Genomic DNA, 25,927 nt, shown 5'->3' with positions numbered 1-25,927 from the left:
CTACGGCAGATCACTTTTACTAAGTTTTAGTCACACCTTTGATTATATATTTGTCTCAACAAGCTTATTTTTCAAGAAGATATTCCAGCATATTTGTATACATCATTACTCAAAAGGACTCAATAAGACATTAGGAGTTACCCATTTTCTTGGTTTGTATCAGGTGAGTTTAGTTTAATTTGTTCCATCTGTGGTCCATACAGTAGTATTAAATACTTTTTTTCAAGGGACATATAACAGAAACAGCCTGATTATCAACAAATCAAAAATAGAATATATCTAGCTTTTGGAGAAAGAGTAGTTCATTATGAAATAGAAATCTCTTTTCTGTTTAGTGTTTTTCACATACCAACTCTTGCCTACATTCTAGAGCTTGTACTGAATTTCTCACACCATTTCATGAAAGTTTAAACTAATGCACTTATGGGCTGACTTTTGTGTATTACGTTTCAATGATGCCTCAAGTCTTTGACTAGGTAGCAGTAGTGTAAATTTTGGCCATACGTTGATTGTGGCGTGTACATTCCGAGTCTGATTAAGTTATTGTATGTACATCTATGTCTACCCGCACACACAGACTCCTTCATTAACCTTTGACCTCTAGCTGGTGTAATAATCTGAAACCTTTCCTTGCAAGCCTTCTAGTGTCTTCTTGGCATCCCCGAGCAGCATGGACGTGTTTGGCTTGTAGAACACCGGGTTGTCAACGTTGGCGTACCCCACACCCAGAGTCCTTTTCATGACGATGACATTCGCTGCCTTCCACACCTCCATAACGGGCATGCCAGCGATGGCGGAGTTGGGGTCGTCTTGGGCCGCGGAGTTCACCGTGTCGTTGGCGCCCACTACCAGAACCAGGTCGGTGTCCTTGAAGTCATGGTTGATCTCGTCCATCTCCAAGACGATGTCGTAAGGAACGCCGGCCTCGGCGAGGAGAACGTTGAGCTGACCGGGCATGCGCCCCGCCACGGGATGGACCCCAAAGCGGACGTTCTTTCCATTCTTCACGAGCGTGTCGATCATGGCAGCCAGCGGGTACTGCCCCTTGGCAGCACAGAGACCGTAGCCAGGAACGATGATGATGTTCTTGGATTCCTTGATGATATCCACCGACTGGTCGACGTTGACCTCAGTGTGAGTGCCAGTGATCTCCATGGGTTTGCCACCTGAGGAAAAATGGCAAGAATTGTTTTACATATTAAAAACAGTACCAGATTTTGATAAGCAGAACTGACAGCTCTGTGCTAGTAAACCAAATACAGCATTGCTGCTATGATAAGGTGGAGGGCACTTACAAATGTAGTTCTGAGTTGGACTAGAAAGTGGGCAAAATGTTGCAGTCCATGGCCTTCATTTTCCCCTTTTTGTTTCCGTAAGTTTTCTATGTTCTCCCCAAACACTACGAGCAGACTTAAATCTCCATTCTCTAGGCCTCATCCATGATCCTTCCATCATCTCATATCAAAGTCTTTGGAGCTTTCTACTACATGGAAAGAGTTCAGCCTTACAAGAATGACATATACAGTGTAGACAGTAAAATCACTTTATGCCATACCTGGGCCGCGAAAACTTTCGATACCATGTGATAATTTTCCATATCACATGGGGTTCTAAGTTGTATCACACAGGCTTCCATAGAATACTTAGAATGCATTTCGAGCGCACCTGTTGCGCCGCCGTTGAAAATTCGAATACCGGATTCGGAGTTTGGAATCAATGTTGTTACAGTTTTTAGTTCAAGGACAAAAAACTCCCTCAACTTCTGGCGCATTCCGCATTGAAATGTGTTTTCTCGGGTGGGTATGACATAGATAAAATACAACACGGGGTACTCCGCATCATCCTTGGTACTAGCCCTCCTGCCGGTCGGATCGCCCTCCGGCCTATGGGCGATCCTCGGGTGATACGGAGTACCCCGTGTTGTATTCTATATTTACGTTATATTGTAACACTGCATGAAGCATTTCCCCGAATATTAACATAATAAGATTAAAAGCACACAATATAATGAATGTCTATACTTGATGATTTTCCCTACCTCCCCAAGTCTTTGTCTTGGCCTCCAGGCCGCCGAAGATGACATTGATGAGGGAGCGGTTCATGGCCTTGCACATGATGTAGGACAGGATGGCACCTGACGAGCCAATCAGGGTGCCGACAACAGTCAGCAAGCTGTTCTGTAACATGAACCCTGTGGAAATAGTGACTCAGTGAGAAGCAGACCAAATAATATCTAGTACTGTATCTAAGTTATTGGCACCCTTAAAGGGACAGGTCTGTGATTTTGCAAAAAGGTTTTCAGTATCATAATCTAAATTAAAGGGGCCCAAAGCAATAGGGCCCAAAAATAAAATTTTTAAAGTCAATCTATTTATACATTTCTGTACATGACTAGTTCAAAGAACACTATCACAATGTATAGCGACGACCATGATGCAAAAATATGACGTTGTTGTGATGTGAGAACTCACTGAAAGTCATCGCCAGGGTTTTTGTAGGCTCGCAAAACTAAGGGGATCATCCTATGGCATGCGAGGTTATAAAATGCTCAAAGTATGAAGTTATTACACAAATGTGCTAGACAGTGTTAGTAAATGTCACTACAATAAAGATTTCAGCATTTTTTTATTTCCATTTTTTGGTCCCTAATATTGCTTTGGTTGCCTTTAAGATGCCCCTGGATATATATCCGTGATGCAGATTTATACAGGACAGGGTAGCATTCCCTGGGAGAAAACAGCACTGTACGTGTGTAGCACGCGAAACCCGGAAGCTGGGCTATTTCACGGGCAACGGGTCGGAGGTCATATGGAAACCCTGAGAGCTTGTATTGTGCTGACACTCTGGCAGCTTAAGGGTTAAAGGGGAATACACTTTTCATTGGTAAGTCCCTCAAGCATTGCCCTAAATAAAATTAAATTCTACTCATTACCGTATCTCCATTACATCATGAGATAGCAGGAAGCCAGCTATTTTTGACATATGTGCACCTACCAGTTACAGCATGAAAAAATCCTATGAAACGTGCCATCAAGGACCTTACCTTCAGCACACAGTGCCCATCCACTGTAACTGTTTAGCATAGAGATGACCACAGGCATGTCTGCTCCACCAATGGCTGATGTCAGTGTCACACCCAACACAGAGGAGAGGCAAGTAGCCGTCCCAAGAGATCTGTAAGAACATCAGTAAAGTGTGATCAGTTGCATCAAGTGTTTTTTAAAAATTTTTTATTCATTTTGCAAAATAACAAATAAACACAGTAATAATACAATAAGGCATCATATATACCACGGATCCAAAGCAAAAGTATGATACAACAAACAAATAAAAGACAAGAATCAAAATGATACCAGCCAACTCAAAATAATACCAGCCATCAAGTGTTTTTTTACATGAACAAAATGAATATACTTTTTGTATTTCATTCTTTGGTTGATGCTTTTATGATGTATCTCATTTTAATACAAAGGTCTTTTAATCTCAGTGGTTTCACAATGATAATCTAAGAGAAGATTTGTCAGCATTGTTCTCTGTAATGTATCACACAATTCAACCTATAAGCTGCTATGTTTTACATAAAAATCACTCAATCATTCATTTAGATTATCTAAGTACTACTTATCTTCTTATTTTTCCTTGGCATTATGTTTCCAAACATTTCACTCTTCTTAGTGATTTCAAAACTAATTTTTTCCCTTCTGTTTGATGTCCTCAGAATTGCTTGGTACCAGTCATCAGAAACGACTAAGTTTCAGAAATATATTTGTCCCAAACTAAAGAAGTTGCAATTTCATTTTCTACATGTGGAGGCTTGTGTTAGCCTACCCTCTGAGGAGAAAGCAATGGAGGACAGACGATTCTGGGCTGACAGTGTGGTTCGAGTGGCAGTCAAGTGTTAGCAGCAGAGCTGACTCCAACTTTTAATTTTTTTCCGTCCCACTCATTGTTTGGGAGCCCATGTTAGTTGTTAAATCAGTCATTTTAAGCTTACAAAAATAAATTTTCATCAATTTCATGTCACAAAGTTTAACAAGCAACTTTCTGTCCCAGGATGGAGGGATGGCTCCTGGTTTAGAGCTGTGTACCTAAGTACCTAAACAAATTTTAGGTAACGTTGGGTAAAATAAATTCGCGGGGTACTTAAATTCGGGATTTTTCGAAAATGGGGTGTTTAGGGATATTTGCTAGATGCAACATCAGTAATACCGCTAGAAATGCAAACTTGACAGACTAACGCATTCAGAACACTGTCTGAAAAGCTTCGATAACCATGCATTAGAAGTTGGCTACGTCAAAAACTCTCCGTCCCTTATTGTCACAGTCTGAGGGCTTCGTGGGAGAATTATGTGTACATAGTTGTTCGCTGGTTTATAAGACAAATGTCACATCCGCTTCCCGCTAGACACAATTATTTACAATACAACTTATTAGAATCTCTTTTGCTAACCTACAACTGGACTCTAAGTGTGATTAATCATCAAAACGCCTCTTTGTTGCTACAACCAATGGCTACGGCACTACGGTGAATTTTCCCGCCGCCATATTCGTTACCCAGAATCCTGCTATTCGGCAGACGACAAACGTTTGCGAGGAACACTTTTTTGTCTAAATGTTGTGTGTGATAGTGGACTGATGGCGATATTTTCCTCAAAGTTTGCTCTTAGCACAAGCAGAAACACATGGACATAGTAGTATTACCATTTCTACGGCATCCAGCTAACGCCCCGATGAATAATGTACAAATTTCCATGACGGTGGGGGTGAACTTTGAGTGACGTTCTACCGACTCAACACACGGGTTGTTCCCGAAGGCCTGATGCGTGCGGTACGGCCGTTTTTTCGTTTTTTTTTACTTGGACACGTCTATATCCATAGCATTCTCCTCAAGCCAAGGATGGAACGAATAGCTGCTGTATAAAATGTGATTAGCGGTAAGATATTCAGGACGAATCTTCTCTCTCGAATTAATGTACCCCCCTGTCCGACAGCACCGTCATTGTGCGTGCGGCGGACGATAGTTTCAAGTTGAAATATTATGGTGTCAGCACGACTAGAGACAAAATCTACCATCTATATGATTAGTGCAAAGATAGTACATGATACTGACAGAATAATAGAAAAAAAGGATGGTTTATTATTCTGCTAGATTGCTTTCAGTCAACCATTATCGGAAAAATCCCGAATTTATGTTACCCAACGTTACAGGTACACAGTTTTAGGTACAGGTCCGGACCTGAGCCTGTACCTAAGCTACTAATGTTCAGAAAATGGTAGATTTTCAATACGGACAAAAGCATGTTTGAACTGGTAACAACATATTGCGCTGGGTATTATTTCTATGAAAACACAGATGAAAATTGACTCCGGCCTTACAAATGTGTTTTATGTGCTGGGGTATAGTAGTCTATAATAGATGTTGCTTTAGTGCACTGTAGCGGTGGATACAGGTTCGGCGTAATAATCTCCAAGTCCAAGTTTAGGTCCAGAGATTTACAAATGTATGACCTGAACCTGGACCTGATCCTGTCCAGTTGATGTTTTGTTTTATTAGACCAGTATTAAGCATAGAGAATTAATACTGACACGCACGACTAAAAAAGTTTCTTGGTGAGAAGACTCAAGATAAGCCAGTCTTTGATATTTGAAGGTTGCACTTATTTTAAATGCCTTTTTTGTCAGAGGGGAGACACAAAACATGTTTTATCAAACAAAATAGAAAAATATATTTGTACTTTGTTAGTACATGTTTAGGTTTTTTTGGACTCAGGTTTTTGGCTTTCAGGTTTTTTGGACTCTTGGATGTTATAAAGGTCCGAATCAGGTCCAGGGAACCGTTATCCACCTCTAGTGCACTGCCACAATAATTTCATAGTAATCTTATCTGTCAAAGTGGCCATCCCCTGAGTCAGGCTTGACCTGATTAGTTCAGGTCCAGTACCGATACAGCAGGGTTCAGGTATTTTGGACCTGTACCTAATTGATTGTACCCGGTACTGTATGGGTACAGTGTACTGTATGGGTACAGTGTACTGTATGGGTACAGTGTACGGTACACAGCTCTACTCTGGTTAGTAGTCAGCCAATGAACTCACGCAATGCCGGCTCCCATGCTCGGGTCCATGAGGAAGTACCCCAAGGCTCCGACGTTGACGGCCATCATTCCTGCATTCAGCGCATGGCGGCCAGGGAGCAGGAGGGGGTCAGACTTCAGAGTACCCTGTAAAAAATACAACATCAATTGTATTGTTTTAGTGGTGGGAAAATTTAAGATGAGTGTTACCATTGTTAGATTTCTTTGGAGTTAAATCAGAGCTTTCTAGAGGTCGAACATCATTCCCAAATCAAAGCTTAGAGTTAGAATACTGCAAATCCATGTGATAGTGGGGTTGGTAATGTAGCAGTTGGGGGAAAAGGGTGGAATTTGCGGCATTTATTTCTAACAGTGGGAACAAAGTTTTTGCCTCAACATGTGTGGTCAGGAGGAAGAGTGATCCAAATATTTGTGATGATTAAATTTTAGTGGTTGAAATTTTGGATAGTGACCATGAAAGTCCCTACAATTAAGTTACCGAAATTTAGCAAATAAAGAATTTCAGTATTGGAACCTACCTGAAGCTTTCCGTAGGCGATCAGAGAGCCAGTGAAGGTGACACCTCCGATGAACGTGCCGAGGAACTGGGCGATTCTCTCGATGGTCTGAGGATCATCTCCCCAGTGGGGGGCGTGGGCCAGGTAGGTGGCGACGCAGGTCAGCACGGCAGCCATTCCGACGAAGCTGTGGAACAACGCGACCAGCTGTGGGAGGTCGCTGATGATGATGCGCTTGGCAATGATGGCTCCGAGGGCGCCCCCTACACTCATGGCTGCTCCCATCTGCATGTAGGTCTCTGCAGACACGTCCACGATACCAATGGTGGCAGCGATGCCGGAGGCGATACCGATGATCCCCAGGGCATTGCCCACACGTGAGGTGGTCTGGTGGGCTAGCCCTGTCAGGGCGCCAACACAGCAAAGGGACGCACCGAGGCAGGTGAGGTTGTACATCTCGGGGTAGCCCATCATCTCACCGTAACTGTAGGCTCCGATGAAGCCGACACCGGGGAGGGCGTAGAGGTAGTTGTATTCTGGTGGATCGTCGGGGCGGCGGAACATGTCCAGCATTCTCTGCGTGATGACGAAGCCGCCGCCGATGTTGATGGACGAAATGAAGCACGCTGTAGCGGCCAGGGCGGTGGGCCAGTTGTTGGGGAAGTAGCCTCCACCCATCAGGAGCAACCCTCCCACGGCAGTGATACCGGAGATGGCGTTTGTGACGGACATGAGGGGGGAGTGAAGGGCCGGGGTTACGCCCCACACGGTGTGGTACCCAACAATGCCGGCCAGAGAGAAAGTAGTGAGCTGGGTGGAGAAGGCCGGGTTCGGTGAGCCGACTCCGAGAAGGGCTGCGACACCCAGCCCAGCAGAGTACATCCCAGCACTCCTCATGGTATCCATGAAGTAGTTGGGCTCCGGTGGTCCTACAGCGACCTGTTCTGCTGGCTTGGCCTCTGGGGTGACGTCCAGCTTCGGTGGTGGGGGTGGCGGCCACATCATCTTGCCCTTGTCCAGGATGATGGAACCTCGGACGACCTCATCCTCTAAGTCCAGCACGTACTCCCCGTTCCCTCCGAGCGACAGCAGCAGCTTGCTGATGTTGTTGGCGTACAGGGTGCTGCTCTGGGTGGGCAGTCTGCTGGGGAAGTCGGTGTACCCGATGTGCGTCACCCCGTGATGTACGTACTTCTCTCCGGGTTTTGTCGTCGCCACGTTGCCACCTGCTTCCGCCGCCAAGTCGACGATGACGGACCCCTGCTTCATGGACTCGACCATCTCCTTGGAGATCAGCTTTGGTGCGGGCTTGCCGGGAATGAGCGCCGTGGAGATCAGGATGTCGATCTCCTTGCACTGCTTGGCGAATAGGGCCATCTCTGCTGCAATGAACTCTGGGGACATCTCTTTGGCATAGCCGCCACCTCCTTCACCGGACTCTTCCACGTGGACTTCCAGGGCTTCTCCTCCTAAGGACTTGATCTGCTCTCTGGCAGCCTCTCTGGTGTCAAACCCTCTCACAATGGCTCCCATGTTCTTCGCAGTACCGATGGAAGACAGACCAGCCACACCACCTCCGATGACCATGACTTTTGCTGGAGGCACTTTCCCAGCAGCTGTGATCTGACCCGTGAAGAATCGTCCAAAGCTATTGGCTGCCTCTAACACTGCCTTGTAGCCGGCAATGTTTGCCATGGAGCTCAGGGCGTCAAACACCTGCGCACGACTGATACGGGGCACGCAGTCCATGGCCAGTACGGTGGCATTCCGCTTTGCCAGCAGGTCGATGAGCTCCTGGTTCTGTGCAGGGTAAAGAAAGCTGATGAGGTGTGCACCATCCTTGAGCTGGCCAACTTCCCCTGCGCTCGGTGCTCGCACCTTCAGGATAATGTCCGACTTGAACACATCTCCGGTATCCTTGATTTCCGCACCTGAGCTGACGTACTCGGACTCGCTGAACTGTGCCTCCGCACCAGCACCACGTTCCACACTCACCTTGAACCCTGCCTTTGTCAAGATCGCACACGCAGCCGGGCTGAGAGCAACTCGACGCTCGTTCAGGAATGTCTCCTTGGGTACGCCGACTGTTAGCTCGCTGTACGGGATCCCCTTAAGCGTGACTTGTTCTCCGCTGGACGAGAAGAGACACTTGAAGGTGTTGAGGTTGCGGCTCTGCACAGATATGACCTTCTGGATGTTCCCACTGACCAGGTTGTCAATCAGCGGCACTAGGCCCTGCTTCTCCACCGTTCGGAGCAGCCGGAACATTTTGACTTTGGGTGAGCAGTCCCTTCACTATCTGTCAAGAAAAAACAACAACAGATTGGAATTGAACATAGCCACAGACACCTAATATAGATGTACAAACAGAAACTTATATACCTTTTCACAAGTTATTACAATATGCATTTATCTGGGGAAATCAAGGTTTTACAGCTTTCAGGTCACCTAATAGCATTGAATGGAATGGCCGATGCTTGATAATCCAGCCCCTAGCTTTGATTGAGTACATGTAACGGAGGGTGCTGCAACTTCGGACGTAAATTTATGAGTTGGACATCGTATAGCACCAGTGTCGGTTATCTGAAAATTGTTGCGTTTTGACGAATGATAAATTAGAGTGGTGGTGTTTGAGGATTTGCCATTGTGTGAATTGCTTAATTTCAGCGAGGAATTTAGCTACATAAAGAGACTTACTTGATACTTAAAATTGCCATTGGTGCTACAATAAACAGCTTTTGTAAACATGTGACAAAATACATGTAGTACGGTAGACCACAATGTACATAGCCTTATTAAGTTATCTAAGTTTTTCTTGTACCATCATGGTACAAAATATCTGCGCCGTGGCCCTAGTATTTGTGGAAGCGCACAAGGAAATTTTTAATTTCCCACAACTGCATTGTGACAGAGAATCTATCCCCAAATTCATTTCATCCGGCCAGAGACAAGAGCAAGTGGCTGGTTATTTTTATCTGACGGGCCCAAAGGAATTTCAAACATTTTATTCACAAAAACTGAAAAAGAATTCATGTCTAGACGTCAGAAGTTAAGTTCATTTTTCTGTGATCTAGTTTTACTGAAAGATAATTCAAAGTCAGAATAGGTTCGGTGAAAGTACAATAAAAAATGTGGGGAAAGAATTACATACGATAAGGGGCCATGCACTTTGGAAACTGATGAGTTATTCAACTTATTGCATTACACTTTCAACCAAGCAGCTGGCCATACATGAATAAATATCTGTTGTTATGAACCCTCCTCTGATTGGCTCAACAACTTGATTAAATTTCTTCCTTTCCTCCCTTACTGTGGGACCCTCTAATACATCAAGTAGGCTACCTAAACAAATAGCAGGGTTCCTCACAAAGGAAACTTACACCAGAGGAGACATGATGATCTGATGGGTAAACAAATCCACACCTAGACAGGTGAAACAATGGGATACATTGCATTGTGTATATTGAAAAACTGTATTTGTATCAATGAGCCAGTATTCATTTGTAACTGCCATTTCAGTTTTGCAGGCATTGGCAGTGGCTAACATGGACATGTCGCTTAATAAAGTTAATGCTTGTGTCTAAGGGGGAAAAATCAGGACAGACTGAAAGCGGGTCTTGAGGTATGAGTAAACAGTATTTCGCCACGACCCCCGGAGTCTGTGACGTAGCGGTAAGAAAATAGTGCGCCCTAAATCTTGAACCATATGTAAAAACGTTGAAGTGAATGCCAGCGAGGCACAAACTTTACTGTATGGTAGTATAATAAGTGGGCTTTCGGATCGTAGGAATGAGATTGTGAAGTTTTCCCATTCGGCGTATACATGCGTGTGACCTTTGCAGCTGCCTGCCAAGGTGAGTCGGCTTCACTTCCGCATGACCCCGCATGACCCCATATCAAAGTGGCCGTCAAATTGTTATAAAACCATAACTTTTTTTGGTTTTCACTTATTTTGTAGATCGTACCCTCGACTTCAACATATTCGTTTGTTGTGATTTTGTAGGGTACCCTACTATGATTTTATCCACGTCGATGTGGGTCACTTTGGGGTCCTTAACTATGGAAACCCCCATAGGCCGAAAACTGTGTTCTGCTACCTTGAGTCGATGGTCGTCTTGTTGAAGTGGTTTTTAGAACAAGTTTGACTGCATATCATCAACTGTCTTGACAAACTTAACCCAAGTTTTGAGTTGTTTTCAATTCTTATTATAACTTAAGAACGTAAATAACATTTATAATTTATCAGATCAAGTTTTTCTTTCAGGAGGGATGTTTATTAATCTAGAGGCAGAAGTGCAAGCAATTACAATTGTGCCCTAGCTCGGCAGGAATAATAGGTGTACCTACATGTCTATCTACTAGTAAACTGGTGTGGTATGATTCTATGAACTGGTGTAAACCGGTGTGGTATACCTTGAGGTGATTTACCAGACGGTTATGCAAAATATACAAATTACCGTCAATAAATAAACAACCAAACAGCTATTCACTGCTGCTATTCATGAACAAACACTAAAGTTCAGTTAACAAATTTGCGAACTGTATTTTAACCTAGGGCTACATGTAACATTACATAACATTTGTAAGAGGGTCACATATAAATTTTAATGGATAGAAGTCACAGCACAATGGTGGTCAAAGTTCAATTGGCAAAAGCATAGCAGCATGGCGACATGATTTACAAGCATCGAAGGACGTGCATTCATGGAAACAATGCCAGAATTACTGGACAATCAAGAAATCTCAATTTCCTGACAGAAGGGCAAAGTTAGATGCAACACTGTCACTAATCTTAAACTGGTAACGTTAGCTAGTGGTACAACTGCTTCTTTGTTGTAATACACATGCTTTGTGTCCATGGCGCCGTGTTAATTGGCGCCAATTTTCAAGCCCATCCCCTTATTCTACTTAGCACATGTTCTGATAGCTTCAAATTATGGATCTGTGTCGCGTGCCATTCACAAAACAGCGCGATTATGCCCATACAAGACGTTGCCTTTGTCACTCCCCCCTCCCAAAGGACGCCATATTGGGAACTTGACCCGCGCGCTTACACTAACGCACCGGGCCTTGCTGCCACGCACGATCCTGTCCTCTCTACAACCTTAAGTACGTTGCATGCACGTTTGCTGGATTTTCTACCTACCTATGGACACTGTCAGGTTGTGCTAGTCGACCTTTACACGAAGATCGACCGCCGGCGACAGCGAAAGGCTGCTTCTTTCCCGTACTGTGCAGTAGCCGGCGTATGTGGCAGTCCCGGGTGCTGTGAGCTCGTGTTTCAACTACAACGGGTAACAAGCAGTTTATCTTGGCTGGTCAGTCTTGTCACCAATGCGTCAGTAGCCTAAAACTGCAAGCCAGCGGTAATACATATTCACGTGCTTTGGCGCCCAGCCTCTATCTGCTGTGGTGTCTCCTTACACCCATTGGCTTTGTATAAAATACGAAACGTAAACTTTGAAATTGCAAAACGTTTCTTGAAATAATCCACATTGTATACTTATCAGCTCATATTTGATAATTAAATATAGCTAGGAGATATCATAAAAAGTATTTCGTTATAATTTGATGGATATATTGCCAAATTTGTAATTAAAAAAAAAATTTCATCGTCCACTAAAATACATTTCGATTTCTTTAGTAGTGTTACGTATTTTACAACAACTCGTGACGTTGCAAGAAAGCAGGTCAAAAGTTCGTAGGTTATTTCTAACCAATCAACGCAGAGAATCGCCTGTCAATCACAAGGTCACCCCGCCCCTTTCTGTCCTAAGGTCTCTTCTACCAAAAAGCCGGAAAATGGCGGGTGTTCTCACCAAGGTTTCCCGTATCGTGTCTGCTTCGCAGTCGACCCTGCGCCAAGCTCCTGCTGCCCTCGGCACTACAGCATCCCTCCAACACAGAAACTGTAAGTCTGACACAATAAGTGGAAGAAGTTAACGCGTATGTTAGGCACAAGGTGGCTCCACGTTGTTTGTTCAGCAGTGAGTATGATGGCCCACATCAGGGCCCATTTTTGTCTCCAGACGACCCCAGGGCGACTTTGTTACTATGGAGTACGTGGCTATATTTGTGGCGGATTCTACCGAAAAGGAACAGTATAGCTATGGCGGGAACTTTGGAGCCCACTGATAAAAATCCTCGTCAGCCTGCTGTCATGGAAACAGTCTACATAGTCCGACTAAATTTTTGCATGCCGTCCAAGAACGTGGCCTACGTGCTGCACTACTTCATAATCATATAAAATACACAAAGGAAAAGTCACCTTGATTATTTTGCATATAACAGTGCCAGAAAAAACTTTCGTAGCTTCAGACTTAGATGAAGCAAGGAGTTTTTATCAATAAAACCTTGACAAAACCTCATTGGACGAACTTTTAAATGTATTACCTCTGGCCTCACCTGTGTGCCCTTTGTCCCCCGGTTAGTATAAATCAGTTCAGGTGCTCTTAAGTTGTCCTAGTAACATTAGTAGTTTTAGAATTGTATTAAGGATGCAAAAGTTAGTATGTCAAAATAGGGCAAAGCTATGCAAAGTTTAAGAATAAAGAAAGGCACTGGGTTTTCATGGGTGCCAGTAAAGCGTCCTCAGCTGAAGAACAAAAGACACCGACTGGCCTCTGCTCATGTTACTCTTTATCAGTTCATTAGTGTGGGGGGACGCGTAACAGGATACTTAGACATTACTACTAGGGCTAGTCCTGAAAGATTTGAAGAGGGACAAGAGTCACAAGACCCCAGGTAAAAGAAACAAAAATGTGGTGTGCCAGCCGGTACATGTATATGAAATATAGGTGAAAGGTTATATTTGTCAAAGCAAGGTCAAAGAATGCAGTCTTGCCTCTTCTCCAAGCAGATGTAGAAAGGCAAAATTCTACTGTTTCTCAAGCGCCTGGTTCCACAGAGCAGAAAGGCTGCTCCCATGCATAAGTAACAACTGATGTTGACCCTGAATGGGGACAAGCGGAAGAAGTCGCATATCCAAGGTTATCTTCAAGGATGATCCAACATTGATAGAACTTCCTGTCCTAATCAAATTCAAACTTAGTTGCATTGCTGATTTGCATTAAAACAAAAAAGATGCTGAGCATACTACAGCTTGAGGTCTACATTCAGCCTTCATTCACTTGTGTCTTCATCTGTAGCCCTGCTGTAAGGGAGCAAGTTATAGTTGGATTCGACCACTTAGAATGGAGAATGTCAACAAGGCTGAATTGAAGTATATGTTGTTTCTTTTGTAAACATGCAAATCCAGCAAAAGCGTGAGGGCAAGAGCCAAAGAGAATTGTTAACGTTTCAATCCCTCTGTTTTTTAAATAAATCCTTCAAGTAGTCACAGGCTCGAAATGAGACTTGAACACCTTCTTATGGAGGAAAACATTTCAAGTGTGTCCTATGTTTACATTCACCACACTTAACATACAGCGGAGGTACACATTATGGTTGAGGAGTGACCTTTGCCTCCCTTTCCTTACTTGAGAGCAACTGAGATGGATCAAACTGTGTTATGGGCAATTTCAGTTTGCAATTTATCTCTAAGTAGATTTTTTCTGTGGCAAAATTGTGATTGCTAGCGAAGACTGTGTCCATGTGCCACCTTCAGCCTTCATTGGCTTGTCCATGGGCCACAGTCTTGGGACTCTTGGCAGGCAGTTACAGTTTTGCCACCGAAAGATCTGCTTGGAGATACATTGTAAGTTGCAATGGGGGGCTACATTATTGGCAGTATTGGATATCTGCATTTTAATTCTAGAGCAGATTTTGACTGACAAAAACTCATCGTCTTGCCATCGTCTCTTCAGTGGTACAGCTCTTATCATCATTATCTGTCTTAGCCCTTCTTTGAAGGAATTTGAAGTTTTACTGTATGTGGACAACAGCATTACCTTCATTGTTATTTGATAAAGACTCGTGTGCACATATTAGAGTTAATACAGTAACTTAGTAATTTGTGAGGATCCGTGCCCTATGCTGCTGTTGCCAGCTGTGAGGAGTGTTTCCGGTGATAGAACAGTTATAAATGTCACAGTAAAATAGCAGTCCAGAAATAGTGCAAAGGACACATCAACATCCAAGCAAGGTTATCATGGTTCTGTGCAAATTTGAGGGACAAAAGAACATATGGAAATTCATCTACATCTACATTGCTGATACCCCCAAATTCATCAGCCTTTGAGCATTTCTTTTGTTATGATAAGCATCTATTCAGGATTAATGTCCAGGGATGTTTTATAGAGAAGGGGGCAAATGAATTATCATTTGAAAATAATACAATTGACATGGAACATATGTTCCCTTTCTACTCCATCAAAGGTGAACAACGGGTGTTAACAAGTGCACTGATTTTGATTGGCATGATGCTTTTATTACCCACGAGACCATATGATATTCACTTTCAGAATTATATATAGATTTATAATGGCTTTCACTTGTCACAGTACTGACTGACAGGGTCTCTCGATAAATAGAACTCACTCTGAATTGCTCTGACAGTAACACTGTATTAACCGGCATGCTGAGACATTAAAATCATTTACATCACCATTACAGCTTAGGAACACATTAAATCCAATATAAAACAAATTTTAATCACATAGAAATGACCTGTGATGCAGTAGATATTCTAGACTGGTTTCCGCAAGACCTGTCAGATTGCCAGTACATTAAGTCTTGCAATCTTAGCTGCTAACTGTATTACTGTGAATTGACGTCATTGCTAGGCTCGTGCAGGGCTCGTGGGCATCAACACTCCCTTCTGCTGTCAAAGAGAAATAGCTTTGTAACACAACTGCTGTAGGATGTTCAAGGGCAAAGCCATAATGTAATATGTCCCATGACTAATTTACAGCTACCATTTGCTCAGCATGTTCATGTCGCAGCAAGAAAATGACATGTTTTGTTTTTGAAAATAGATCTCACATTTGTGTGCTGGTGATTGATTTGATAAATGTATGTAACCTGCCTCTTTCATTGATTGAGGAAAAAAACATGATTCAGATGTCTCAATATATGATTCTGGATGAATGATATTTTTAGATCACAGATTCCACATCATATGAGTTGCCAAATGTGGGATTACTTACAAGATCATGTACCGGTATGAAGTATTTTTTTTTTCCCTCAGCCTGGTGGATGCTTCAGGTTTCGTCTTAGCGATTTCCACTCTACATTATATTCATTTCATGTACTGTTGACGTTGTTATTCTTTTTTTAACAGTATTACATGTAGGTCATTTGTCTCGACGTGTGTATGCATGTTTTTGAAGAGAATAGAAGTTGGTTTGTGAATGAACCCTAGAAGGGGTCTACCCTAAATCTCTTAATTTTTTCATCTATGGGATGTACAGAAAATGCAAGCACAAAGCTGAAAAAAACTGAATGGCTAATCCTGAACGGAGGTAGCTTGGCTCTTTGTATTGAACATTTGTTAATATCTGTTGCTGCCTTCCCTGCCCAGATGCCTCAGGAAAGCGTATCGAGGTGGCCAACCCTGTGGTGGAGCTGGATGGAGATGAGATGACCAGGATCATCTGGGACATGATCAAACAAAAGGTAAATTCTCTGGGAAAGTTATAGGAAAAACAGTCAACACGCATCCCCATCTCTCCCCATTTCGTTCTGACACTGACCCTACACAAGTTTTATCACAATGCAATTAAGCTTAGATATAACCCTATTGGGACTATAGTGTAATTTCTGGCTAAGCCAATAAGCCTACAGGTGAAGTACTGTAGATGCATTTAAGTTTGCGGTGGTTTAATGTTCACGGTTGCCATGGTAACCTCTTCACTGTCAACTTAAAATCACCGCAAAAAAAATGCTCATTATTGTCTTCTGTCATGAAATTGAATCACTGCGAACCTAAAATGCATCTACTGTACAAAGCTGGCACTGCCAACATCTAGCACATAAGCTAGGAAACATCTGGTTTGTCACATGAAGTGCAATGGTTTCTGACTTTTTTCATGGTAGCGTGCGTAGTCCAGTGGTTAGCGATCTTGCCTCTGTAACTAGAAGCTGCGGGTTCGATCCCGGCTGTGTCGCTCACCCGACATGCACGCTACCGGAAAGGGTCGCAGTCCTTAGGACGGGACGTTAAGCCGTGGTCCGCTGTTAACTGTGCTTATCGAAAAGAGCTAGGGGAATTTCCCCGGTACAATGAACCTGTAAATACTGTACATAGCGTCTGTCTTCTCTGTCATGACCAGTGGAAGATTAGCTCATCTGTTCATTGAGTTCATTTGAGCTAAACTGGTTTGAGATCACTTTCCTTTTCAAACACACTTTGTTGACCAATGTACCTTACTGTGTTGAGACTGACAGTTGTGTTTGTGACTTCTCCTCCAGTTGATCTTCCCCTACGTCAATGTGGACTGTAAATACTACGACCTGGGTCTGCCCTACCGTGACCAGACCAACGACCAGGTCACCGTTGACTCTGCCGAGGCCATCAGGAAGTACAACGTGGGCATCAAGTGTGCAACCATCACCCCTGACGAGGAAAGGGTTGTGGGTCCGTGTTTTGTTGTATTGATTTGAATGACTGATTTATTTCGATAAGATTGCAGACAATACCATAGTGGCCATAATACAGCTGAATTTAGGTATCACTCAGAATATCAGATTCAGTCCCTGAGACTAATACAGTCAGGGATATAGCATTAATAATAATAATAGTCTTTATTGCAAATTCCTGCCCAAATGGGCAAAATGCACAGATGACCACATGTGGTCTATACGAAGCATAGTGCAAAATATGAATTGATAAGATGCTACATTCTAACATTAAAAAAACTATCAACAGACAAACTTTGGACTATTGCTAAACTAATGTTGATCACCTAGTACTTTCTTCTCTCTTTTTGAAATTTTTGGAAACATGACTACATACTTTGTCTATTATATGTTCGTTCTTACATGACATCAGGTATATAAAAATGTCCTGCTTTGACATTTTTGCACATTAATGATAGTTAGAACACACCAGAAGTCTCAACAACAGTAAAAATGAATTGCATGAACAAATTGTTATAACAGTTAGATTGGAAACACAATCGAAGATTAAGTGAAGATATACACCAAAGCATTGGGATGTAAAGATACAGAAGTATTTTAGCAGACTGATACAGATTATCAAAATCAGCTATCATTCTGCATTTCAATGATTTAACTAGAAATGGTGTAGTTAGTATGTTTCTGCCATGCAGTGTATATTTTTGTGTGTGTACACAACAAACACTTTCCCAGATATTTCACAGCCAGTATACATTTCATTTTGATGCCCCAACAGAATTCGACTTGAAGCAGATGTGGAGATCCCCCAATGGGACGATCCGTAATATCTTGGGTGGAACAGTGTTCCGCGAGCCTATCCTCTGCAAGACCGTACCCCGCCTTGTTCCCGGCTGGACGCAGGCCATCGTCATTGGCCGTCACGCTCACGGTGACCAGGTAAATCTTTCAGAATCTTTTACAAAATTCTCACTCAAGCCTACTCAATATTATTAACAAGGGCCGTCTCCAGCTTTGAATTTCTTTTCGTCCCACTAGTTATTTGGAAGCTGATGTTATTGATTTTCATTGTCATATCTTTAAGCGTACGTTTCTGTCAAGGATTTTCCTTTAATAGATTGTTGAATTTTTGTCCATCATAACATTCAAGATTCCTTTCTCAGGATTGAGGGATGGATCCTGGAAACAGTCTACCCTTGTACCAGTAGATAGTAGATGACTGTTTATTGCAGTCAAATGAGGTTAAGGATAAGCTCAGGAGAGGAGAACTCCGAGAAGGTCCCTCTTTTTATTCAAAAGAATTTTTACGAATCTAACTTCTGTTTTCCCTGTGCAGTACAAGGCCACTGACTTTGTAGCTGAGAAGGATGGCAAATTTGAGATGGTGTTCACCCCTACGGACGGCAGCGAACCAACCAGATATGAGGTGTTTGACTTCAAAAACGGAGGTGGATGTGGCATGGGCATGTACAACACTGATGAGGTAGGTTCTCCTGGCGTCTAATAGAAGTACTTGAGACAGATCTAGATAGTGTATTCTAAGATGAGTTCAGGTATTTGATTTAAACAAGGGAGCAAGTTGTACATTAGAACAAAGCCTTTGTACTCGGTAATGACAGTTTGAGGAATGTTCAGGCTATGGCTTACATTGTCCAATGGCAACCATATAGCTGGTCCATATTGACCATAGTAAAATCCTACTTCACATCTACCCTACAGCATTGCCTATGGTTAAACAGTCCTATACAAGAATGACAGTCTCTGTCACAAAAAGACTCACATGAGGCACGTCTGTAAGCTGATTCAGTTCTGTCTGTTCGGGTTTTTGTTCGGCTCTGCAGTCTAGGCTTTCCTGACTTTAGTTGCCTGGACAATGTGAATCTCTATCTGGATCAGTAATTAGGACAGGTACAGTACAAGTACCTAAACATTCCTCTGTATCTCTCCAGTCCATCACAGGATTCGCCCACAGCTGCATGCAGTACGCCATCAACAAGGGCTGGCCTCTGTACATGTCAACCAAGAACACCATCCTGAAGAGATACGATGGCAGGTTCAAGGACATCTTCGAGGAAGTCTACCAAAAGTAAGCTTATACTACTACTACTACTGTCAGTCAGGAAGACTTAAGGACATTTTACTGTGCATTGGAAAATAGCAAGACAGTTGCATTGTTTTTTGATCGATAGTTGTGTATGCGTTACACTTCTGTACGTTTGGGACCGCATGGTGATGTCATCCCCTGTGATTGTACATAATGTAAATACTTTGCGTTTGGGAATGCATCTCCTTACTAGTATTATGTACTAAACTACGCACAAAAAGTTCGGAAACTTAACTTTGGTCGATCATATTTTCTTTAGTTTTTTTACCGATTTCAATGTATTACATATCATTTAAAAGCTTATTCGATTTCCTTTCCCATGATACCAAACTTATTGTGATTGCAAGTTCATGAAACGAGCATCAGGCCTGCTAAAGTGAGTGGGTCAAAGAAATAAAGTGCCCAGATTACCTTACTATAGTCAAACATGCTATTCCGTACATATTCTTCTGTTGATATTGACTTCTGTACGAGGGTATTGTGAAAAATCAACAGGAATAAACAAGACATATTCATGAAAGCTTAGTTTATTCTTTATCAAAACCAACAATCTGTGTCTTAGTAACGGGTTAGCAAGGAGTCTTAGTAACGGGTGGTCCAGCCACGCGCTGTCACTACAGCACGGCACCTCCTCCTCATACTCGTCACCAGTCGCGCAATGCGATGCTGTGGGATAGCGTCCCATTCCTCCACCAGCAGTCGTCCTAGGTCAGCCAGCGTTGTTCTCTCGGTCACTCTTGCTCGGACAGCTCGCCCAAGCTGATCCCATAGAGGTCCGGGCTCTTAGAGGGCCACTCCATCCTCTCTACACCTGCATGCTGGAGATGGTCGGCGATGATCCCTGCCCGGTGTGGGCGGGCGTTATCATCTTGCAGCAAGGCATTCGGTCCCATGTTATGGAGGAAAGGGATGGCCACCGGATCAAGTATTGTGTCACGATATCTTTTTGCATTGAGGGTTCCTGGTACAAGTCTTGTCTTTCCCCTGGAGGTCATGCCTCCCCATACCCCAATGTTTGTTGTGAAACAATAACAAAAAATAACACCTGTGGATGACGATACTGTTGCAGGACGCAGGTGTTTATGTGGTGTAAACAATTGGATCTTCGATGTGCTAAAAATAACCTTGGATGTTCTGTGTGCTAGAAATAACCTTGGATGGTCTGTGTTCTAAAAATAACCTTAGAACCTGAGGAAACAATGTATTGAATCATCATCCGCGCCCATACCGATAGGATGTCACAGCGCGCGTATGACACCAACAGGGAATTTTGGGCACTTTTTCTCCGTGACCCACTCACGTTATTAGTCCTGGTACTTGTTCCGTGGGGTTTCAATCACAATAAGTTTGGTATCATAGAACAGGGAATCACACAAGCTTTATAATGATATATAATTCATCAAAATCGGTAAAAAAAAACAACGGAGATATAATCAACCAAAGTTAAGTTTCCGAACTTTTTGTGCGTAGTTTAGTATTAGCAGCGACACCTGTGCTGCATTACTACATGTATGTGAACCAGTCAGAATTGCCTTGAAGAAGGTGATAGATGGTCACCAAAACGTCGGTGGAATAAATCTCTTGGTTGTGTAAAAAGTCTTTTTATTCAGTGACTTACCAACCTGATGAAACTATTCATGGAGAAAGACAGTAAGTTCAAAATATCCAGAAAATAGTTTGACAGTTCAGAGAGCAGTACTATGTTCAAGATTGCATATACATGTATATGTAGAGGAAAACAATTCACGAAAGAGTTACAAAAATAAAATAGTTATTTTGTAAGATTGAATCTCAACACAATGTGAAAGCCATGTGTGTGTAAGACTTTGAAATACCAGATACTAGTATTTGCCTTCAAATACATTTCTTTTACCAGGGTGCATTTGTAGCTCTCTCAGTGACTGAACACTGCTTTTCCGAGATGCCCTGGGTACATACATACAATATATGCACAATGTACAAGGCAGAAGCATATTTGTACATCAAATCCTAAAGTTGTTACCCATTATAAATAAGTCATTATCCATGCCAGGTTGTAAGGTTTGGAGGTCAGGTCAAACCACTGTCTTGCACAGTATTTGTAGAACTTCATTGCTTCCCTCAGAAATTACAAGAACGAGTTCGAGTCCAGGAAGATCTGGTACGAGCACCGTCTGATCGACGACATGGTCGCCCAGGTGCTGAAGTCGTCTGGAGGGTTTGTGTGGGCCTGCAAGAACTACGACGGAGACGTGCAGTCTGATGTCGTCGCACAAGGTGGGTTTCACCTCGCTGTTCAATATTTTGTGTTGAAGTTTGATATTTGCAGACCAAGCATGATATTGTGAAATGTTTCAAGAGGTCTTTGTCATTGCCTTTGTGTTGTCTTTGTAACTTATCGTGAAATAATGTGTTTTGTATTTCTACTATACCACAGAAAATTGTTTCTACTGCCAACTTGAAACACTGCTAAATTAAGTCCTTGTAAAAATACATTGTAAATGAAATGATACAGCACATTGTTCTTTCTGATTTATTTATTCTAACCAGCATACTCTGGTAGAAAGTTTTTCCAAGAAAATTCCTCATCACAAGAAACAATTCTGCAACTCTTTGTAAATTGAAACTGATTTGATTTTGTTTCCACAGGCTACGGTTCCCTCGGTCTGATGACCAGTGTCCTGGTGTGTCCTGACGGAAAGACCGTCGAGGCCGAGGCTGCCCACGGCACAGTGACCAGACATTACCGGGAACACCAGAAGGTAAGAGACAACTCCTGCGTCCACACAGGTCACCCTCCTTAAAGCAGGACCCCTATTGCTTGATTCGTTGGGTGTCTCACGTAGGGGCCCTGCTCGTCAGCGACGGTAGACACGGTTCTGGCACCGTTACGGACAGTTGCTCATGAATAATTAATGAACTATCCTTATTTGGCGGTTAATTTGTTCTGAACCTAAAGTAATGGATGTGAGACGTAACTTGATTGGTTGATAGCTTCCCAGCGTCCTTTGCGCTTTTGCTTGAGATGAGGTTTAGCAAACCCTCTGATTGGCTGAAGCTGTTTTGGTGGCGATGGTGCCAGAACCGTGTCTACCGTCGCTGAAGAGCAGGGCCCCTATGCTAGCGAGCCAACGAATCGAGCGATAGGGGTCCTGCTTTAAGGAGGGTGACACAGGTCTATTTCTGTTGTTACTGAGGGCAGTTCCATATTACACCCCCTTTCCACCAGAGGCTGCAACTGCTTAGTGACCAAAGATTTTACATATTGCTCAACAAATGTATTTTTTTGTCACTTAAATTTTTTTCAACGTTTTGTTGTCTTGCATCACATTCCAGTCATGAAATCAAGGATTACAGAAATTCAATTTTGGTCGCTGGATGATCGCTCCGCAATCACTGTCTAGTGCAAAGGGGGCCTTAGGCCACACCAATTTAATTTCTTGGTTAACAGATTTTTGAAAATAAATTTTAGCACGAGGAAATTATTAAAACCAAAGGCTGGAGTGAAAAAACTTGCACCTGACCCTGTTTACTCCCTGAAATTGTATGCACCAAAGTAAAAGTTCCTCTGAGATGCTGTTTTCATGTTGATTTTCCAATCTAGCATTTTTTTTTAAATTCTGTTAACCAAGAAATTCAATCGGTGTGGCCTTACAAGTAAAAGATTATAAATTATGTCCAGCAGTAGAGTGGATGCAGTGGCTTGTGTGTTGATCATTTGATGTGTTAACCACAGGGAAACCCCACGAGTACCAACCCCATCGCCAGTATCTTTGCCTGGACGAGAGGTCTGGAGCACCGTGGGAAACTGGATGGGAACCAGGATCTAGTCAAGTATGAGGAAACATAGCACTTCTTTCTTGTCACCTTGTGCATATCATAACAATGAAGATAGAGTAAGATCACAACCATCTTAGTCTAGCATTATTTGTGTTACATATGTTGTATATATACATAATTGTTGAGGTGTGTTATATAATTGTTACTTGTAAGTGATAGGAGCTAGTCAGCAGGTCTATGTAAAATATCACATTCTTGTTCTGAGCTTGCTCAGTAATTTCTCTAATCAGAGCACAAGATTCTGAAGTATAATACGATGTGAATACTGTTGGCAGTTCCATCATCCTTCCAGTATTTTAATGACTGTAGGGTCAAAGTGTTTCATTTTGCTTTGTGCATTTGATTTGTGAAATGTTTAAAGTAGGTTCTACTGAGTACTATACATGTAGGTCTGCCAGTTTTTTTAAAACATACATGTACTTGTATTTTGTGCTGTAGGTTCTGCCAGACCCTTGAGCAGGCCTGTGTCGACACCGTGGATTCCGGGAAGATGACCAAGGACTTGGCAGGATGTGTCTATGGAGGCATGGCCAAGTGAGTCAAAAAGCACACTTATTGATGACCTCATGTAGTACTGCAAATTTTCAAAATAGAGCTGTGTACCTAAACAAATTTCAGGTACAGGTACAGGTACACGGGTTTACGTACAGGTCCGGACCTGAACCTGTACCTTAACTACTTGTGCAGAAAATGGTAGATTTTCGATAAGGACAAAAGCATGTTCGAACTGGTAACAACATAATATTTAATTGTGCTAGGTATTATTTTTATGAAAACACAGATGAAAATTTGACTCCAGCCTTGCAAATGTGTTTTATGTGCTGGAGTATAGCATAGATGTGGCTTTAATGCACTGCCACGGTAATTTCATAGTAATTTTATCTGTCAAAGTCGCCATCCCCTGAGTCAGGCTTGACCTGATTAGTACCAGTCCAGTACTGGTCCACCAGGGTTCAGGTGTTTTAGACCTGTACCTACAATGTAATTGATTGTACCCGGTACTGTATCGTTGGTACACAGCTCTACTTCAAAATGTTCGCAGTAGGTCTATTTTCGCGTTGAACTCTCCACAGTGAAATTGTGATGCCGTGAATGTGTTTCCATTGTATTACTACTGTTCTACAGGATTGTGTCAATGGCAAAATTTCACAGTGAAAACTTCCTATCCTATCCTGTCCTATTGCAAAAGGAAGTCCCTGCAAATATAAACCAATTTACAGTAGATAGAGAATCTAATGTCCTTGTACTGTTGAAGCCAAGTACCAACCTTTTAATGAAAACAATCAAAACTCACATGTTTGTAGCTGAACACCAAACTGCTGAATGAAAAATAATTTTTTTTACTTCGGTTTTTGACCGACAAAGACGACGTGGCACTGTACTCAAGTTTTTATAACTTATATTTAACAGTGCCACGTACAGATAACAGCATGCCAATGTTTATATCTATACACCTTGGCAAAGTGAGGAAAGTCGTGTAAAGTGCCTTTCCCAAGGGCACAACATCGGTGGTGTCAGGGGGAGTCAAAACTCGAAACCTCTTGGTTCTGAGTCGAACACCCTGCCTTTACGCCACACGAAAAATGATTGAAACTGACCCATTTGTGTTTCACCCCTTCCCTGCAGTGTGAAGCCAGGCCAGTACCTGTACACCATGGACTTCCTGGAGGCTATAGAGGAAGAACTGAAGAGAAAGATGGGCAACTAGACTGAACCAGCCAGCTTCATGTGGAACAGTTCATGTCACAAGGGACTGTAGTGCAGAGCCATGTGTGTTGTATGCAGTGTACACGATAGTGGGGGGAGTTCAACTGAAACTAAAGTTCTGTATTGTATACTGCCTAAACTAAATTAGCTTAACCCTGTAATCTACCTGAAAATGAAGCAGTATAAAAGAAAATTGGTGTTGATACTAAATTATTGCCTTGCTTCTATATCACCGAAGTTGCCATGTTAAAGTGTAGGACAAGAAATTGTGGAGATTAAAAGTAGTAGTGATGAACATACAAGTGCTAAAAAGATTGCTGTGAAAATTTAAAATATGTGGTTTGTTGACTGTGTGGATGTTATACATGTGCCAGTGTTAAAACTGCCTCGACAGTAAAACTTCTCTAGGTTCCCAACCGACTGAATACTGATACGTGTCAAGCCTTCTTTGATTAACCTGTCTATGGTGCCCTAATCCTAAGCATCCACTACAATGGCTTTGCAAGCTATAAGTTACTCAATGAGCATGCTTATAACTGGTCTGCATGGTAGTTTCAGTGAAATTGTCTCCTTCAAAATTTTGGCCAACTTGCCGTCCATACCAGATGAGTCAGATCTTGGAGGTTCAATGTAGTAGCAAATGTCATTTACAAGTTACATCAACCCCCCATAATTTGAGTGTGAGACTAGACCTCTTGTGTCAAACCCCACCAACGTAACCCCACCAGGCACTGTGCCCTCGTTGTGGTTCCCTGCATGTACAGATCTAGAGCATAAGCTGTCATCATGAGAATGAAATACGTCCACTCTCTTGGTGTGAAGCTTGTCCCTTGCATGGTTTGTTCTGATGTGGAAAGTGAGGAATGAAATGCCTGACTACCTCCAAACCTGTTATTTTGTGTCATGACTTGTTTGCCCAATAAAGGAGTCTTGAGTGTGCATGTTTTCAAGCCATCATTCTTGTTAAATAGACAGTTTGCTTGCAACCCATTTTTGACACTGCAATTTGTACTACAGTATTACACTTGGTCTTTTTTAAATATTAGGGGATTAATTGTACATAGGAACAAGCTGTGGTTCCACAAGTGTCTGTGTCAACTCATAAGGTACACTGGCCTGGTATCCAAGCCTATTATAGCTGCCCAGTCTTTTCTGACCTCTTTACTACTACTTCCCAAAAAAAACACAGTA

At 42.6% G+C, this 25,927-nt stretch overlaps 2 protein-coding genes across 2 annotated transcripts; one reads left to right on the top strand and one right to left on the bottom strand.

The window, feature by feature from the left end:
* Nucleotides 1-534: 534 nt before the first annotated feature.
* On the bottom strand, nucleotides 535-11,949 carry LOC136427409 (NAD(P) transhydrogenase, mitochondrial-like). Its single transcript, XM_066416239.1, has 6 exons — nucleotides 11,738-11,949; nucleotides 6,613-8,890; nucleotides 6,096-6,220; nucleotides 3,044-3,174; nucleotides 2,039-2,191; nucleotides 535-1,166 (listed from the first exon to the last, which is right to left on the bottom strand). Exons 2-6 carry the CDS (start codon nucleotides 8,857-8,859, stop codon nucleotides 601-603), a joined length of 3,222 nt encoding a protein of 1,073 aa, XP_066272336.1. The 5' UTR covers nucleotides 8,860-8,890; nucleotides 11,738-11,949; the 3' UTR covers nucleotides 535-600.
* A 411-nt stretch (nucleotides 11,950-12,360) lies between these two features.
* LOC136427408 (isocitrate dehydrogenase [NADP], mitochondrial-like) lies at nucleotides 12,361-25,675 on the top strand. Its single transcript, XM_066416238.1, has 11 exons — nucleotides 12,361-12,502; nucleotides 16,052-16,146; nucleotides 16,942-17,107; nucleotides 17,885-18,045; nucleotides 18,443-18,589; nucleotides 19,056-19,192; nucleotides 21,315-21,466; nucleotides 21,839-21,951; nucleotides 22,926-23,023; nucleotides 23,468-23,563; nucleotides 24,656-25,675. The coding sequence occupies exons 1-11, from the start codon at nucleotides 12,394-12,396 to the stop codon at nucleotides 24,735-24,737; spliced, it is 1,356 nt and encodes a 451-aa protein (XP_066272335.1). The 5' UTR covers nucleotides 12,361-12,393; the 3' UTR covers nucleotides 24,738-25,675.
* The last annotated feature ends 252 nt before the right edge of the window (nucleotides 25,676-25,927 follow it).

This window comes from Branchiostoma lanceolatum, chromosome 2 (genome assembly GCF_035083965.1).
Source record: "Branchiostoma lanceolatum isolate klBraLanc5 chromosome 2, klBraLanc5.hap2, whole genome shotgun sequence".
Lineage (NCBI taxonomy): Eukaryota > Metazoa > Chordata > Leptocardii > Amphioxiformes > Branchiostomatidae > Branchiostoma > Branchiostoma lanceolatum.
Note: the sequence above shows the minus strand (reverse complement) of the source record. Positions and strands in the feature narration are given on the sequence as shown.

What these genes read in the sequence shown, in the direction of transcription:
- LOC136427409 (XM_066416239.1), bottom strand. Translation starts at nt 8,859, where the DNA reads ATGTTCCGGCTGCTCCGAACGGTGGAGAAGCAGGGCCTAGTGCCGCTG. An exon ending in TCGCCTACGGAAAGCTTCAG is followed by an intron (nt 6,221 to 6,612) that starts GTAGGTTCCAAT and finishes TATTTTTTACAG; the next exon opens with GGTACTCTGAAGTCTGACCC. An exon ending in ATGGGCACTGTGTGCTGAAG is followed by an intron (nt 2,192 to 3,043) that starts GTAAGGTCCTTG and finishes CTATTTCCACAG; the next exon opens with GGTTCATGTTACAGAACAGC.
- LOC136427408 (XM_066416238.1), top strand. Translation starts at nt 12,394, where the DNA reads ATGGCGGGTGTTCTCACCAAGGTTTCCCGTATCGTGTCTGCTTCGCAG. An exon ending in GGGACATGATCAAACAAAAG is followed by an intron (nt 16,147 to 16,941) that starts GTAAATTCTCTG and finishes CTTCTCCTCCAG; the next exon opens with TTGATCTTCCCCTACGTCAA. An exon ending in GTCTATGGAGGCATGGCCAA is followed by an intron (nt 23,564 to 24,655) that starts GTGAGTCAAAAA and finishes CCTTCCCTGCAG; the next exon opens with TGTGAAGCCAGGCCAGTACC.